Here is a 15787-nt window from a genome sequence, read left to right on the forward strand (position 1 = left end):
TATTAGTGCAAAGATATAGAGGAAAACAACAGAATGGGAAAGACTAGAGATCTCTTCAAGAAAATTAGATATACCAAAGGAACATTTCATGCAAAGATGGGCACAATAAAGGACAGAAATGGTATGGACCTAACAGAAGCAGAAGATATTAAGAAGAGGTGGCAAGAATACACAGAAGAACTATACAGAAAAGATCTTAATGACTCAAATAACCAGAAAAGTGAAAAAGAACTAAAGAGCCTCTTGATGAAAGTGAAAGAAGAGAGTGAAAAATTGGGCTTAAAGCTCAACATTCAGAAAACTAAGATCATGGCATCCAGTCCCATCACTTCATGGTAAATAGATGGGGAAACAGTGGCTGACTTTATTTTTCTGGGCTCCAAAATCACTGCAGCTGGTGATTACAGCCATGAAATTAAAAGACACTTATTCCTAGAAAGGAAAGTTATGACCAACCTAGACAGCATATTCAAAAGTAGAAACATTACTTTGCTAACAAAGGTCTGTCTAGTCAAGTCTATGGCTTTTCCAGTGGTCATGTATGGATGTGAGAATTGGACTGTGAAGAAAGCTGAGCACAGAAGAATTGATGCTTTTGAGCTGCGGTGTTGGAAAAGACTCTTGAGAGTCCCTTGGACTGCAAGGAGATCCAACCAGTCCATCCTAAAGGAGATCAGTCCTGTGTGTTCCTTGGAAGGACTGATGTTGAAGCTGAAACTCCGATATTTTGGCCACCTGATGCGAAGAGCTGACTCATTTGAAAAGACCCTGATGCTGGTAAAGATTGAGGGCAGGAGGATAAGGGCACAACAGAGGATGAGATGGTTGGATGGCATCACTGACTCAATGGACCTGGGTTTGGGTGGACTCGGGGAGTTGGTGATGGACAGGGAGGCCTGACGTGATGCAGTTCATGGGGTCACAAAGAGTCGGACACGACTGAGTGACTGAACGGAACCACAATGATGTAATCACTCACCTATAGCCAGGCTTCCTAGAGTGCAAAGTCAAGGGGGCCTTAGGAAATATCAGTAGAAACAAAGCTAGTGGAGGTGATGGAATTCCAGCTGAGTTATTTCAAATTCTAAAACATATGCTGTGAAAATGCTGCACTCAACATAGCAGCAAATTTGGTAAATTCAGCAGTGACCCCAGAACAAAAAAGGTCAGTTTTCATTCCAATCCCAAAGAAAGGCAATGCCAAAGCCCTCACAATGAAGACCCAGTACAGCCAATAATAAAATAATAAATAAATAAAACTACAGTGCTTATGAAAGGATTAAAAATAAAATGTAGTAATTGAAAAAAAATGTGTGTGTGTTTAAAATGTAAAGCTCAAGCATAACTTGTAGTTACCAAATTAGAATTCAGATCTATAAAAACTTTTCAGAGAGTGGTCTTATTGACACTTTTAGAATTGTTGGCATGTGGTAATATTAAATATATAAGACTTATAGTCAGATTTATTATTGTTCTAAATATTCCACAGTCAATGCACTCCCTTACTGATTGGCCTAGAATCATGGGGTAGTTAAGGCAAGCAATAATATTTAATACTTGCAAGAAGACAGTGAAAGCTAAGTTGGTAAACAGGCAAAGATTATGAAGGCAAAGTTATTTTCATTTTGTCTTACTCTTTATTGTTTTAATGACATTTATATTAAAGTGTATTCTTAGTAAAAATTTTACTGCCCATAACACTTTATGCTTTTGGATGACCCATTAAACTGGCTTTTTTAATAGAAATATATAGTTTAAAAAAGAACATACTGTATAAAGCGGTATTTGATGCTTTTAATTTTAGTCAGTTAGAAAATGTATAAGTTTTGAAACAGGAGAGTTTGAAATGGTAGGTTATAAAAATTTAGACTTATAAATTATATGTAATTTACTGTCTAATATATATATGACTTCATTTAGTATTTCCTGTAGTAACAGGCATCCGAATTACTGGCAAAACAAAGCAGTAAATTCGTAGCATGGTATATCAATTCTAACTAGGACAATTAAATCTCACTCTTCATTTTTAGCACCAACTAACATTTTTATTTGTAAATTATCTTCAACTTACTTAAAAATACTTTGAATGAATTTCGTGTCCGACTCTTTGCGACCCCGTGGACTGTAGACTACCAGGCTTCTCCGTCCATGGGATTCTCCAGGTAAGAATACTGGAGTGGGTTACCATTTCCTTCTCCAGGGGATCTTCCCAACCCAGGGATTGAACCTGGGTCTCCTGCATTGGAGGCAGACGCTTTAACCTCTTAGCCACAGGGAAGCCCCATAGGCACCAAATATACTCTCTTCAATTCTGATACATGAGGGACACTCTTCAGCCACAGTGTACAAAGCATTTATAAGGTTTCTCAAACCAGTTACAAGATTAATAATAATTTACAAGGAAATCTGTCCTCATAAGACACAAGTCTACACTGCACCATCAATGTTTATATATTCCTCTGATTTATATCTTCCCTGGTGGATCAGATGGTAAAAGCCTACAATGCGGGAGACCCGGGTTCGATCTCTGAGTCGGGAAGATCCCCTGGAGAAGGAAATGGCAACCCACTCCAGTACTCTTGCCTGGAAAATCCTGGTAGGCTACAATCCATGGGGGTCACAAAGAGCCTGACATGACTGAGCGACTTCACTTTCTTTTCTTTTCTCTGATTTATTTTAGGCACAAAAAGGTAACATTTACAGTGTTCTCAACTTCATATTAAAATTACAATGTATTCTTCAACATGACCTTCACTAAACAGCTTTAAAAATTCAAAACTTACTCTTAAGTGAGAAAAATATTTCTTTTCTCTGTATCATTAAATAATTAAGTTAAACTTAATATGCAATTATTTTAATGTTTTCATTATTATAATTGATTCTGATTAAGTATTCTCACTTTCAGCCATATGTTTAGACTTTTGGTCTAAATCTATATTTATGCATTAAATACCTTAATTGTAAATTTATGAAATTCCCAGATCTTTGAGCTGAATGGGAGGGGTATTTCTAATATTAAAAAGTTCAATATATCCACAATATAAACCAACAAAATGCATATATAACCAAATATTATTTAAAACAAACTCAGTTTTTACTCTGATGGATGTTCTTTCCATGCCTTCAGTTAATTAATATCCTGCCCAATCAGCATGTTGAAAAATTCTCAGTGAAGTTTATGTCACACCATTTCATTTCCTACTCTAATCTAATTATTCACAGTAGCCCTCAGCAGTCATCTTGTCCAGGTTATTGGGTTTTGTGATTGATTTTATTCTCAGATGTGACATTATGTTAACTAGAATCTGATAGAGAATTATGATAGTCAAAAAACAGTAAATCTGTAACTGCTATCATTAAGTGGTTGTGATGAAGGGGTTGAATTCCATGACTTCACTGATATTCATTTTTCCTTATTACAGACCAAGTGTATATGTTCCTCCCACCCCCCACCAAACTCATATGTTGCAGTCCTCACCACTAATGTGATGGTATTTGAGGTGGGGACTTTGAGAAGTTATTAGGCTTAGGTTAGGTCATAAGGGTGAGTCCCTCATGATGGGATCAGTGCTCTTACAAAAGAGGAAGAATCACAAGGGATCTCTGCCCTTCCCCTCCCCACCCTACCCTTGCTCTCTATGTATGCACCGAAAGACTTGTGAAGATGTAAGCCAGGAAGGAAACCCCAAACATTGAACTAATAACTGTCTGTTGTTTAAGCCACTCAGTTTATGATATTTTGTTACGGCAGCTTGAGCAGACTAAGACATTCCGAACCACAAAAGTCACAGGATGAAAACCACTAAACTCTACCCCAATTTTTCTTTTCTAAAGAGATGTTGGATTTTTTTCTTTGTAAAATATGTTTGTAAAATATCAATTTGTCATTAAAATGAAGGCTCAAAGTTCATAATGGAAATTGAATACTCATATTACCTAAAGATAATTATTGTATGTTCTTTGTACCTACATTATATCATCTTATCATATAATTTAAAATTCCCACCACTTAATTTAACAATATAGCCATGTAAATATATATAATATATATTAAAGCTACATAAATGCTTATAATTTACCAAATTTACCTTTGGTGAATAGTCAGGTGTTTTTTTTTTTTCTATGTTTAATATTATGGCATTATTTGACAATTGAAATATTCAGGCCAGAAAAAATAAAAAAGCTACATTTAGTTACATAGGCAATGAGTTTACGTACTTGTATCCTAATATTTAATTTCACTACATTTGTTCACTCTTCCCTTAAAGAAAGGTAAGCTTGCAGAAAGATGATTTGAAGAAATTCCTCCTTTGCTCTATTCATCTCCTAATCCAAAGTAAAGTTTACCAAACCTGGTACATGTCCTGGGGCTTCATGAAATGTGGCAGCCACTGAACTCTTGGTGAGAGGTAAATTATAGAGGGGAAGAGTACATAATACAGGTATTTTGGGTTTGTTCAGAGGATGCATGAAGATAGTCTCAAGAGGAAACAGTATCCTGAACACAATTTTCTGCACCATCTTCTCTGAAGTTGACCCTAACTTGTAAGCTGAATCAGAGGTTGGGGAGGAAAGTAAAGCTCACAGAGACACATGTGGGAGAATTCAGGTTCTCCCACATGTTGGGATGTTGGGAAAAGAAAGCAAGCTCAAGACTTTGTTCTCCTCTTGACTGAACTGCAGCCAATGAGACTAGCAGCTAATATTCTGAGCAAGAATGAGAAATCAAAAGGTTCTGGAGACAACAGTGCTGATGGAAAATATCCAACCCCAGCAGAAGGGCAATACTTGACTGTTTCCTCATCTAGGAGTATCCACAAGATGCTTTCGTTGGGAAAACTGCAGAGCAATAACTCAGATTGGCCAACAGTGTTCTAACATATGTAACTGAGGAAACCTCACAATATCACAAAAGAAAACCGATGACAAATATCCTTCAAATTGTTTGCTGTCCATAGCCGGCAGAAGGAGATTCTATTGGGCTTTTGGCCATTTAGAGTGTTTTTAAAAATTTTACCCTTGTAACTAAGCACGAAAAGAGAAATAAGTAAAAGCAAACAACAGTGAATCTTCACAGGACTAGGAAGCATAATATGAAGGACAGCCCACTTCCTGTGCAGCAGAAATGTTATATACGACATAACAAATGAACATAATACTAACAGTCAACAGTACATAATCTAAAGCATCTGAATGTGAACATTTACTAGATTACAGAAGTGTCATCACTGTTGATAATCAAATTAGTCAATTAGAATATTAGCGGAAGGAATCTCAGCTAAAGACAAAACACTTCAACACCAAGAAAAAAAAAAAGGGTCCTAAAGGATACATCTTTGAGACCAAATATGGAAATTGGTTTCACGAGGAAAAAAAGTCTATAATTTGAAGGAAGACGTGAATGAGTTGAATAGGTATACTGAAAAGCAGTCAGAAGAAAAAAATAATGCCACATACCTAGATAAACGATAGAAAAAATGTCATGGGAAGCATCTGAGTTTAAAAATACGAAATGTTATTTACACAAGGAAAAAGGACCAAGACCTAAAAAATAATATACTTAGATATGTTATCTGTCTTATCTCAGGCTGCTACAACAAAACATGAGTGGGTTAAAAAGCAAAAAAATAACATTTTCATAGTTCTGGAGGCTGATTAATCTAAGATGAGGGGGCCAGTATGGTCAGGTGCTAGTAAGAGCTCTTTCTGAATGGCAGTTGGCTGCATTCTTTCTGTATGCTTATATGGCTATTCTCAGCATCTGTGCGTGGAGAGAAAAATTTCTCTTTCTTCTTCTTACAAGGCTGTTTATACTATTGAATTAGGATTCTACCCTTATGGACTTCACTTAACCTAATTACCTCCTAAAAGCATTCCCCAAATACTGTCACACTGAAGTAGGACTTCAATACACAAACTGGGTTGGGTGTAGGGGGAGGATGAAAGTCAATCTATAGCAGCACACTTCCTAACCTTTAGTAAAGAGATATTCAAAGATTTAGAGACTACATCTTCAATACCCCATCTTAATACCTGGGAAAGGATTCTAATCAATCCATAAATGAGGCAAAAGAGACCATAAAATGGAGAATGATCAGGAATGGAAACAGTGATCTGTAATAATAAACCGTATGCTATATGTAATTTGACAGAAAACACTGTTGTTAAGGATTTGTAAATATGCCACAAATAATTCTTTTGAAAGCAAGGTGTTTCAAAGGAAAACCAACCAAAGGAAAAAAAATCACTAAGCCTTCAACAAGCTCAGCAAAATGCATATAAGTTTATAGGGGAGAGGAGAAGGAAGTAAAAACATTTGAAATATTTTCAGTGAGAGAATGCTCTTAATGTTAATATAATTTCAAATGCTATTTGACTTATTCCATGTCTGTGGACATGTAAGAATTAGTTCCTTCCTGTTTATCATGACAAAAATTTCTCCCCCAAACTATATTCCTCATTTTCTCCAATTACTTGTCCTACCTCATATACAACCCTAGAACACTGATACTCTAATACTTAATATCCCCTAAGAAATCCTAAAATGTACAAATGATTATCTGTTTTAAATAAAAGTCAGGAAGTCTCACTGATGTAAAGGATATACATTTTCAGGGGTAATAGTTTCCAAACATCTTAAGCCACTTTTTTTGGTTTCTTTGTAAAAAGAATAGAAAGGGATAAACTGAAGTATAGCTACGAAATACACTCATGTTAGAAATTCAGTGAATACTTGCTCAAATACCAATATATAAATCTAAAATAAAAATTGAGTTTTTAAGTATATTTGTGCTTTGTAAGGTACTTTGGCCACCTCATGCGAAGAGTTGACTCATTGGAAAAGACTCTGATGCTGGGAGGGATTGGGGGCAGGAGGAGAAGGGGACGACAGAGGATGAGATGGCTGGATGGCATCACTGACTCGATGGATGTGAGTCTGAATGAACTCCGGGAGTTGGTGATGGACAGGGAGACCTGGCGTGCTGCAATTCATGGGGTCGCAAAGAGTCGGACACGAATGAGCGACTGCACTGAACTGAAGGTCTACCTACCCAGACAGAAAAACTGAACCAGTGTAACAGAGCAGAGAAAGAACAATGTTTAAACTGCACATTTAATGTAGAAAAATAAATAGAATTCTTTGTCCTCATTTTTATTTGCTAATATTAAATATACATTGACACAAACCATACATGCTATGGACTAAATGGTATCTCTCTCAGATTTTTGGGGGGAAGCCCGAACACCCAGTGTGATGGCTTTTGGAGATGAGGGTGTTTGTGAGATGCTTGAGCTTAGACACGGTCGGTCGTGAAGGCTGGGTCCTCATGATGGGATTAGTGCCCTCACATGCCGCATGCTTAGTTGTGTCCAACTCTTTGCAGCCCCGTTCACTATAGCCTGCAAGGCTCCTTGTCTAGCGAATTTTCCAGGCAAGAATACTGGAGTGGGTTACCATTTCTTACTCCAGAGGATCTTCCCAACCCTGGGATTAAACCCATGTGTCTTATATCTCCCACATTGGCAGGTGGATTCTTAAACCACTGTGCACCTTGGAAGCCCAATGCTCTTATAAGAAGAAACAAAAGTTACATACCATTTCTCCGTCTCCTCAACTCTGTGTACATACACTCAACAAAAATCATGTGAGCACACAGCCTACATGAGGAAAGAATTAAGATTTTTTTAAATGAGGAAACTGTATAAGAGTTGACTCCATCAGGAAGGGAAAATATTAGGGTAATGGGTATCCAGAAGGAGAAATGATTAGAGAGTTTAAAGAAGTACTAGCTGAGAACTTTCTAAACCTAGAGAAGGAACTGGAAGTATTAATGCAAGCCCATAAAGTTAAGAGAGCACCTAATAACCTCAGTACAAAAAGACCTTTACCAGGATACACTATATTTAAATTGTCAGCAGTCAGTAACAAAGAAAAATAAATTAAAGGCAGTCAAGGAATAAAGGGAAAAGGTGTCTTACAAAAGTATCCACATTAGTCTATCAGCAGACTTCCCAGCAATAATTCTACAAGCCAGGAAGGGGTGAAATGACATACTCAAAATATTGAAAGATAAAAACTGTCAGCCAAGAATATTCAGAAAAGTTATCATTCAGATATAAAAGACCTTCCCAGACAACAGCTGTGGGAGTTCACCACTAAACCCGTTTTACATCTGCTTAGAGGAGCTCTTCTACCACAAACAAAAAGGCAAAATGCACACACAACTTTGAGTAAGGTAATAGAATCAGAAAACTGCAACTCTCATCAGAGTAGGTTTTTAAGTACTAAAAGGTTATAAGGGGAAAAATTAGCTACTTCAATTTGGTAATAAACTCACAACATTAAAAGAAGGATAATTTGAGACAACACAAACACAAAAGAGGAAGAGGAAAAGGACGGAATCCATACAGGCAAAGTAAGTAAGATGCTATTAGAAGGAAAAGGACAGTTTTATCTCTGAGATATTTTATACAAACCTCATGGTAACCAGAAAACAAATTTAGGGCAGAGACATGAAAAAAAATATTACAAAATGGAGAAAATCATCATTGAAAATCAAACTAGAAGGTCATACAGAAAAACATAAGCAAACAAACAATAGAGATATAGAGCAACCAGAAAAAATAAAATAAATGGCAGTACTAAGTCCTCAATAATCACCCTAAATGAACATAGACTAAACTCAAAACAGAGTGGCTAAATAGATTTAAAAACGAGACCCAAATATATGCTGCCTCCAGAAGACATCTCACCGCCAAATGACAAACAGGCTCAAAGTGAAAATCAAAGATGATATTCCAAGTAATTGCCAGTCAAAAGAAAGCAATAAAGCTACACTCAGATAAAACAGACCTCAAGACAAAAAGGGTAATGAAAGAGAAAAATGGACAATATCTAATCATAAAGGGGACAATTCATCAAGAAGATGTAGCAAATAATATATATACACTCTATATATGAGCATCAAAATATGTGTAAGAATTACACATAGACCTTTTAAAGAGCAATTTACAGCAACACAATAGTACGAGGAGACTTTAGACACCTCACCCACATCAATGGATAGGTCATCCAATCAACAAGAAAACAACGGCCTTAAATGTCAGACTAAATGAGTTTGATAGATTTAAACAGAACATTCCATCTAAATTCAGCAGAATACACATTCTTCAACTATATATGGAATCTTCATGGATAAGACTATATGTTGAGACATAGGTTAACAAATTTAATATTGAAATCCAGCATCTTTTCTAATTACAATGCTATGAAACTAAAAATCAATTATAAGAAAAAGTCTGGAAAAGTCATAAATAAAAGAAGACTGAAAAATATGCTACAGAACAACTATTGGGTCAACGAAGCCATCAAGGAAAAATAAAAATACCTGAAGACAAATGAAAATGAAACACAGCATGCCAAAATCTATGAGATGCAGCAAAAATGATAATGAGAGAGAAGTTCATAGCAATATAGGTCTACATCAAGAAACAAGAAAAATCTCTAATCTAAACAAGAAAAGTAACTAAAGGAACTAGAGAAAGAACAAATAAAGCCCCAAATGTGTGGAAGGAAGGAAATAAAGATTAGAGTGAAAATGAATGACATAGAGACTAAAAAGACAATATGAAAGATTCAAACTAAGAGCTGGTTATTTGAAAAAAATTACAAATGTAGCTAGAGCCATTGAGAAAGCAAGCAAGAAAACACTGGTAAATGCAATCAGAAAAGAGGAGAAACTTTAAGATAGCTCAGAAATACAAGAGGCTATCTAGAATAAGTGAACACATCCTTAGAATCATATAACCAGGACTGAATCATAAATAACCAGGACTGAATCATAAAGAAATGGAAATATATAGACTGATCACTAGTACAGAAGTTGAAACTGTAATCAAAAACCTCCCCCAAAAACAAAAACCCAAGACTATACAACTTCACAGCTGAATTCTATCAAACATTAAAAGATTTAATACATATCCGTCTCAAACACTTCCCCACAAAAAAAAAAAAAAACTTCGAAAAGGAATTCAATCTAACTCATGTTACCAAATGATATTAATATCAGACACATAAAAATTATAGACCAATATCTCCAATGAACATAGACGTTAAAAGTCCTCAACAAAATATCAGCAAAACAAACACACTAATACATTAGAAGGATCACATGACATGATGAAGTAGGATTTATTTAAAGATGCAGTTTAACTTCCACTAAAGAAAAACTAAACTTAAATGATAACACTACATTTATAAAATGCTAAAAGCCGTATTATCTCAGTAGATGCAGAAAAGCATTTAACAAAATTTCAATATACATTTATGATAAAAATCTTTCAATAAAAAGATTATAGGAGGAACATATTTCAACACAATAAAAGGCATACATGACAAGTCCACAGCTAATATTATACTCAATGGTGAAAAACTGAAGCTATTTTTCTAAAATCCAGAATAACCCAAGTATGACTATTCTCATTAATTCTTATTCAAATATTATTGAATCTAGTCAGAGCAATTAGGAAAGAAAAAATAACACATCCAAACAAGAAATGAAGAAGTGAAATTGCCACTTTATAGGTGATATGATTTTTCTTTTCAGAAAACTCTAAAGATTCCACACACACACACACACACAGGAATAATAAATGCAATAACATTGCAGGGAACTAGAGCAAAAATCCTTTGTACTTGTGTATGTTAACAATGAGTCAGCAGAGGACAGATATTACACACCAAAGATATTAAAAGAAATTCAAGACAACTGTAAAGATATTCTGAGTTCATGAATTGGAAAAGCTAACATCACTTCTTGGCCTTTTGACTAAGATCAAGTGCAGCATGGGGGCTTCCCATATGATACAGTGGTAAAGAACCCACCTGCCAATGTAGGAGACTCAGAAGACACAAGTTTGACCTCCACCTCAGGTCAGGAAGACACCCACCACCACCCTGGGTCAGGAAGATCGCCCCCTCACCACCACCCCAGGTCAGGAAGACCCCTTGGAGGAGGAAATGTTAATCTACTCCAGTATTTTGTCCACTCCATGGACAGAGGAGTCTGGTAGGCTACAGTCCATGAGGTCTCAAAGAGTTGGACATGACTGAGTGACTGAGCACAACACTGCTTTAGATTTTATGGACATTTAAACAATCTACAGATTCAAATTGCAATACAGATCGCAATCTATCAAAATCCAAAAGACATTTCACAGAAATAAAATAAAAATTCTAAAATTTGCATGGAACCAAAGACAACCCCAAATAGCCAAAGTAATTTCAAGAAAAAAGAACAAAGCTGAAGTTACCCAACTCCCTGATTTCAAACTAATGCAAAGCCATAGTAATCAAAACAGCATGGTACTGGCAGGAAAAAAAAAAAAAAAATCATAGATCAAAGGAACAGAATTGAGAGCCCAGAATTAAACCCATTTGTGTATGATCACCCGGAGAAGGCAATGGCACCCCACCCCAGTACTCTTGCCTGGCAAATCCCATGGGCGGAGGAGCCTGGTAGGCTGCAGACCATGGGGTCGCTAAGAGTCTGACACGACTGAGCGACTTCACTTTCACCTTTCATTTTCATGCATTGGAGAAGGAAATGGCAACCCACTCCAGTGTTCTTGCCTGGAGAATCCCAGGGACGGGGGAGCCTGGTGGGCTGCCGTCTATAGGGTCGCACAGAGTCGGACACGACTGAAGCGACTTAGCAGCAGCAGTAGCAGCAGTATAGGGTCACAATTTATGACAAAAAGCAGAGAACATACAATGAACCAAGGATAGTCTCTTCTACAAATCTTACTAGCAAAAAAACACACAAAAAAACTAGAACCACTACCTTACACCACATAAAACTCACAATGGATCAAGCAACTGAATATAAGACCTGAAACAATAAACTCTAGAAGAAAACATAAGCAAAACACTGACATTAGTTCTAGCAATATCTTTCCCTTGCCTAAGAAGACATATCAAGAAATAAAAAGAAAAATCAGCAAACTGCACTACAGACTAAAAATCTTCGCATTATGAAACCATCATCAAAATGAAAGACAAGTTACTGAGTGGAAGAAGTTTACAAATCATATAACCAATAAGAGGTTAGCATACAACTCAATATCAACAAACAATCCAATTAAAAAGAATTGGTAGAGAAGCTGAATAGACATTTATCTAAAGAAGACATACAAATGGCCAATAGGCACAGAAAAAGAAGTTCAGTGTCATTGTTTACTAAGGAAATGCCAATCAAAACCCCAGTAAGTTGTTATGTCATAACTGTTAGAATAGTTATTATCAAAAAGGCAAGAAATAACACTGTAGACAGGATGTGGGGAAATGGGGATCTTTCTAAACTGTTAGTGAAAATGTTAAGTTGGTGCAGCCACTATGGAAAATAGCATGGAGATTCCACAAAAAAGTTAACTACCAGGCTCCAGTTATCCCACCTGAAAGCAGCTTTTCTGCCCCTTTCCTGCTTGTCCATTTTTGTTTCCCTCTAACCTTAAAATAAAATTACAGGAATGAGATTACTAGGCAATTTATCTTAATTTCTGCATTCACACTATGCCTTGTCTAACCTGTTGATTCTTTTCTTAGATAAAAAGAATGAAAAACAAAGCAGTTAAAAAAAATCAGGAACTCTCTACCATGGGCTCAGGACACAATTCTACCTTTTCCCCAGATAGCTCGCTTTTCTGATTATAGCATCTTTCCTTTCTACTGACACTTGCCACTCAGATTATCAGCTTTCAAGCTGTGAGCAAACAAACCTGGGTATTTATCCCAAGAATATGAAAACATTAATTCAAAAATATAAATTTCCTCTTATGTTCACAATAGCCAAGATATGAAAACAGACTAAGTGTTCATCAATGAATGGAGAAGATACGGCATATGTACACAACGGACTATCACTCGGCCATAAAAAAGGATGAAATCTTGCCATTTATAGCATGGACAGACCTTGAGAGTATTATGCTAAGTAAAAAAAAAAATCAGAGAACACAAATAGTATATGATTTCATACATGTGGAATATCAAAAAACTAAGAAACAAAGTTAAAACACACACACACACACACACACACACACAAACCCTAACACACCAAACGGAGAAGGAAATGGCAACCCACTCCAATGTTCTTGCCTAGAAAATCCTGTGGATGGGAGAGCCTGGTAGGCTGGTGTCCATAGGTCGCACAGAGTCGGACATGACTGAAGCGACTTAACATGCATGCATGCATTGGAGAAGCAAATGACAACCCACTCCAGTGTTCTTGCCTGAGGAATCCCAGGGACGGGGGAGCCTGGTGGGCTGCCGTCTATGGGGTCGTACAGAGTCGGACACGACTGAAGAGACTCAGCAGTAGCAGCAACACACCAAATGAAAACATATATAGACATAGAAAACAGAGTGTTGGTTACCAGAGGTGAAGACGCTGTTGGAAAGGGAAAAATGGATACAGAGAATCAACTGTGACAGATGGAAACTAAATTTTTGGTGGGGAGGACACTGCAGTCTATACAGAAGCAGAAACGTAATGTTGTCCACATGCAACATGTAAACTATTATATACCAATGTTACCTCCATAAAAAATAAATTTAGAAAGTAATATAAAAACATTTATTTTGCCCCCAGGCTCTTTAGTTAGGGCTTCTAACTTCTTTAAACTCCTGAAAATATCAAAGTGTGACTAAATAATTATAAACAATATAAATAATAAAATTTTATTAAGTTGAATATAAATTCCTTATTGGTATAATTACATAAAATTTGATTTATAGTGTATATATAGAAAACTGCTTATGATAATAGCAGTGGTTAAGAAATTAGAAAAGCATAATAAACAAAGCTAAACTAAATTATTACAGATTGTGACTACTATAACAGGGTATAGGAAACTGGCTTCTAAAATGTTTTGAAATTTATACTTTACCTATTTAAATTTGAAAAGTTAAATTCAATGTCTACTTTGTCAAAATGTCACAAGTTACTTATCAGAATTAGAAATGCTAGGACCTGGTATTCAATGGATTCAAGTGGCTTATATTACTTTGATGTTACTGCCACCTTGTCCATGCTCCAAGTCCAGTTCTAACGATGATTTTTGTTTCTTCTTCCTTAAATTCCTAAATCATCTAAACACTTTTTTATTTAGGCAGGTTTTCTTAATGAAACAAACAATTTTCAAAAGTTAACATTGCCCTCTGGTGAACTAGTTAAGATGACTATGTAAACTGCATAGCAAAAAATTAAAATGGTACCTTGACAGTTACCTAAGAAAATTTAGAAGCTAAGTCAATTTTTAGTAATTCGAGTTTTTTGTTTGTTTTTTTTTAAAGAAACACCTGTGTCTCATTTTACTAGATCAACCAACAGAGGACATTTTTGGTAGGAGGGGTACTAAATTATCTTAATTCTAGCTATGTGACAAGGGCTCGGGAGGTAATCATTTTCCTTCTCATTTCATTCAACACATAAAGATCTGATTTCTTGTATATTTCTTTCTTTTCAGTGTAGGCAGGGAAAAATGGACACTTCTTTCTCCATTCATTATCCAAAACAAGCATTATCTGACAAAGCGCAAACATTTTCTGCTGTGTTAAAAATCATAGTTCTCTGCATCCATTCATAAATGTCTATATATGTTTTTCTTCAACTCAAACCTTGATTACATAATATATACTTACAAGGTTATATATAGCAATGTTTTATGTAATAAAGTTTATATTATAAACAAATTTATCAAAGGTTATTCCCAGTAATGTACGATATTCTCCTTTTGTCTGTAATGCTTTTACTATTTTAAGTACTGGTTAATGCATTTTCTGCAGTGGTAATAATACGCTCATAGGACTGATGATCAGCATTAAACCCAGTCATGAAACCACAATCTAAAGGTCAAGTGTCAGTAAAATTGTCATCAGTTGTCAAGGGTCAATAAAATAGGCTCTAAATTTGTCTGCTATCTCACTAATGTGTTCTCAGAAAAGTTCTCAGAAGCGTGATGGTCTAGAAAATTGTTTTGTCATTTAATTGTAGTTAATAATTACATAATACATCACTGTTAAAGTCATCAAATCTTAAATCATCATAAAGAACATCATTGACTGGAGTTTGTTTTCTCGATCTTGGATAAGAAGTCAGGGCCTCTTATTGTATGTCTTTATTTTACTGGTATTCTTAAGAACTCAATTTTTTTTTTTAAGTTCTCATTACTTTCTCATTTTTGTTTTCGAGAATTCTTTATTTCTATCCAGATTAAATGTGTTATATTACAAAATACTATTCATAAACGTAATATCATATTTGTTGACAGCACATACTTTAAAAAATAATGCCCACTGCTATTCTTCTTACCTACCAAATGTGCGTTCATCTTATAAAACTATGATTTAATACATTTGTGATGTCACATCTTAAAAAAAAAAACCAGAAAACACGAACTACAATATCATGTTTGTGTATAGCTTTTAGATAATTGGGGATTTACATGTCTTTATTAACAAAGTCTCATTAGGTTAACAGATTTTTGGTAACCTTAAGTAAAATTGGCTTTTGTCTGCAAAATTACTCCATACTTTACTTCATATTACATGACTGTGTCTCTAGGTATGGCAGTATGGACTTAAGTCTTGCACTTTACAAAATAAAATGTGGCCTTAGTCTTCACAATTTTTGATAGGTACAATTGAAATACCTAATTCTGGGTCAGTAATCTATTTCTGGAATAATATAAAGTTCAATACATATTATCAAACATTCTCTTTTCAGAGCAT

General features: G+C 35.5%; 1 protein-coding gene and 1 non-coding gene across 26 annotated transcripts in view; both read right to left on the reverse strand.

The window, feature by feature from the left end:
* CCSER1 (coiled-coil serine rich protein 1) overlaps nt 1-15787 on the reverse strand; it is a 1462911-nt gene that overhangs the window by 747301 nt on the left and 699823 nt on the right. Inside the window, exon 9 of one of the 25 annotated variants that reach the window (XM_044946333.1) lies at nt 7598-7659. The exons of the other annotated variants lie outside the window; for them this stretch is intronic. Coding sequence (XP_044802268.1) covers nt 7633-7659 — 27 coding nt within the window. The 3' untranslated portion in view covers nt 7598-7632. The remainder of the gene's footprint in view (nt 1-7597; nt 7660-15787) is intronic. 25 annotated transcript variants of the gene reach the window in all.
* On the reverse strand, nt 2206-2278 carry TRNAW-CCA. Its single transcript has one exon. It is a non-coding gene; the product is annotated as a tRNA-Trp (tRNA).

Source organism: Bubalus bubalis, chromosome 7, assembly GCF_019923935.1.
Source record: "Bubalus bubalis isolate 160015118507 breed Murrah chromosome 7, NDDB_SH_1, whole genome shotgun sequence".
NCBI classification, from domain to species: Eukaryota; Metazoa; Chordata; class Mammalia; order Artiodactyla; family Bovidae; genus Bubalus; species Bubalus bubalis.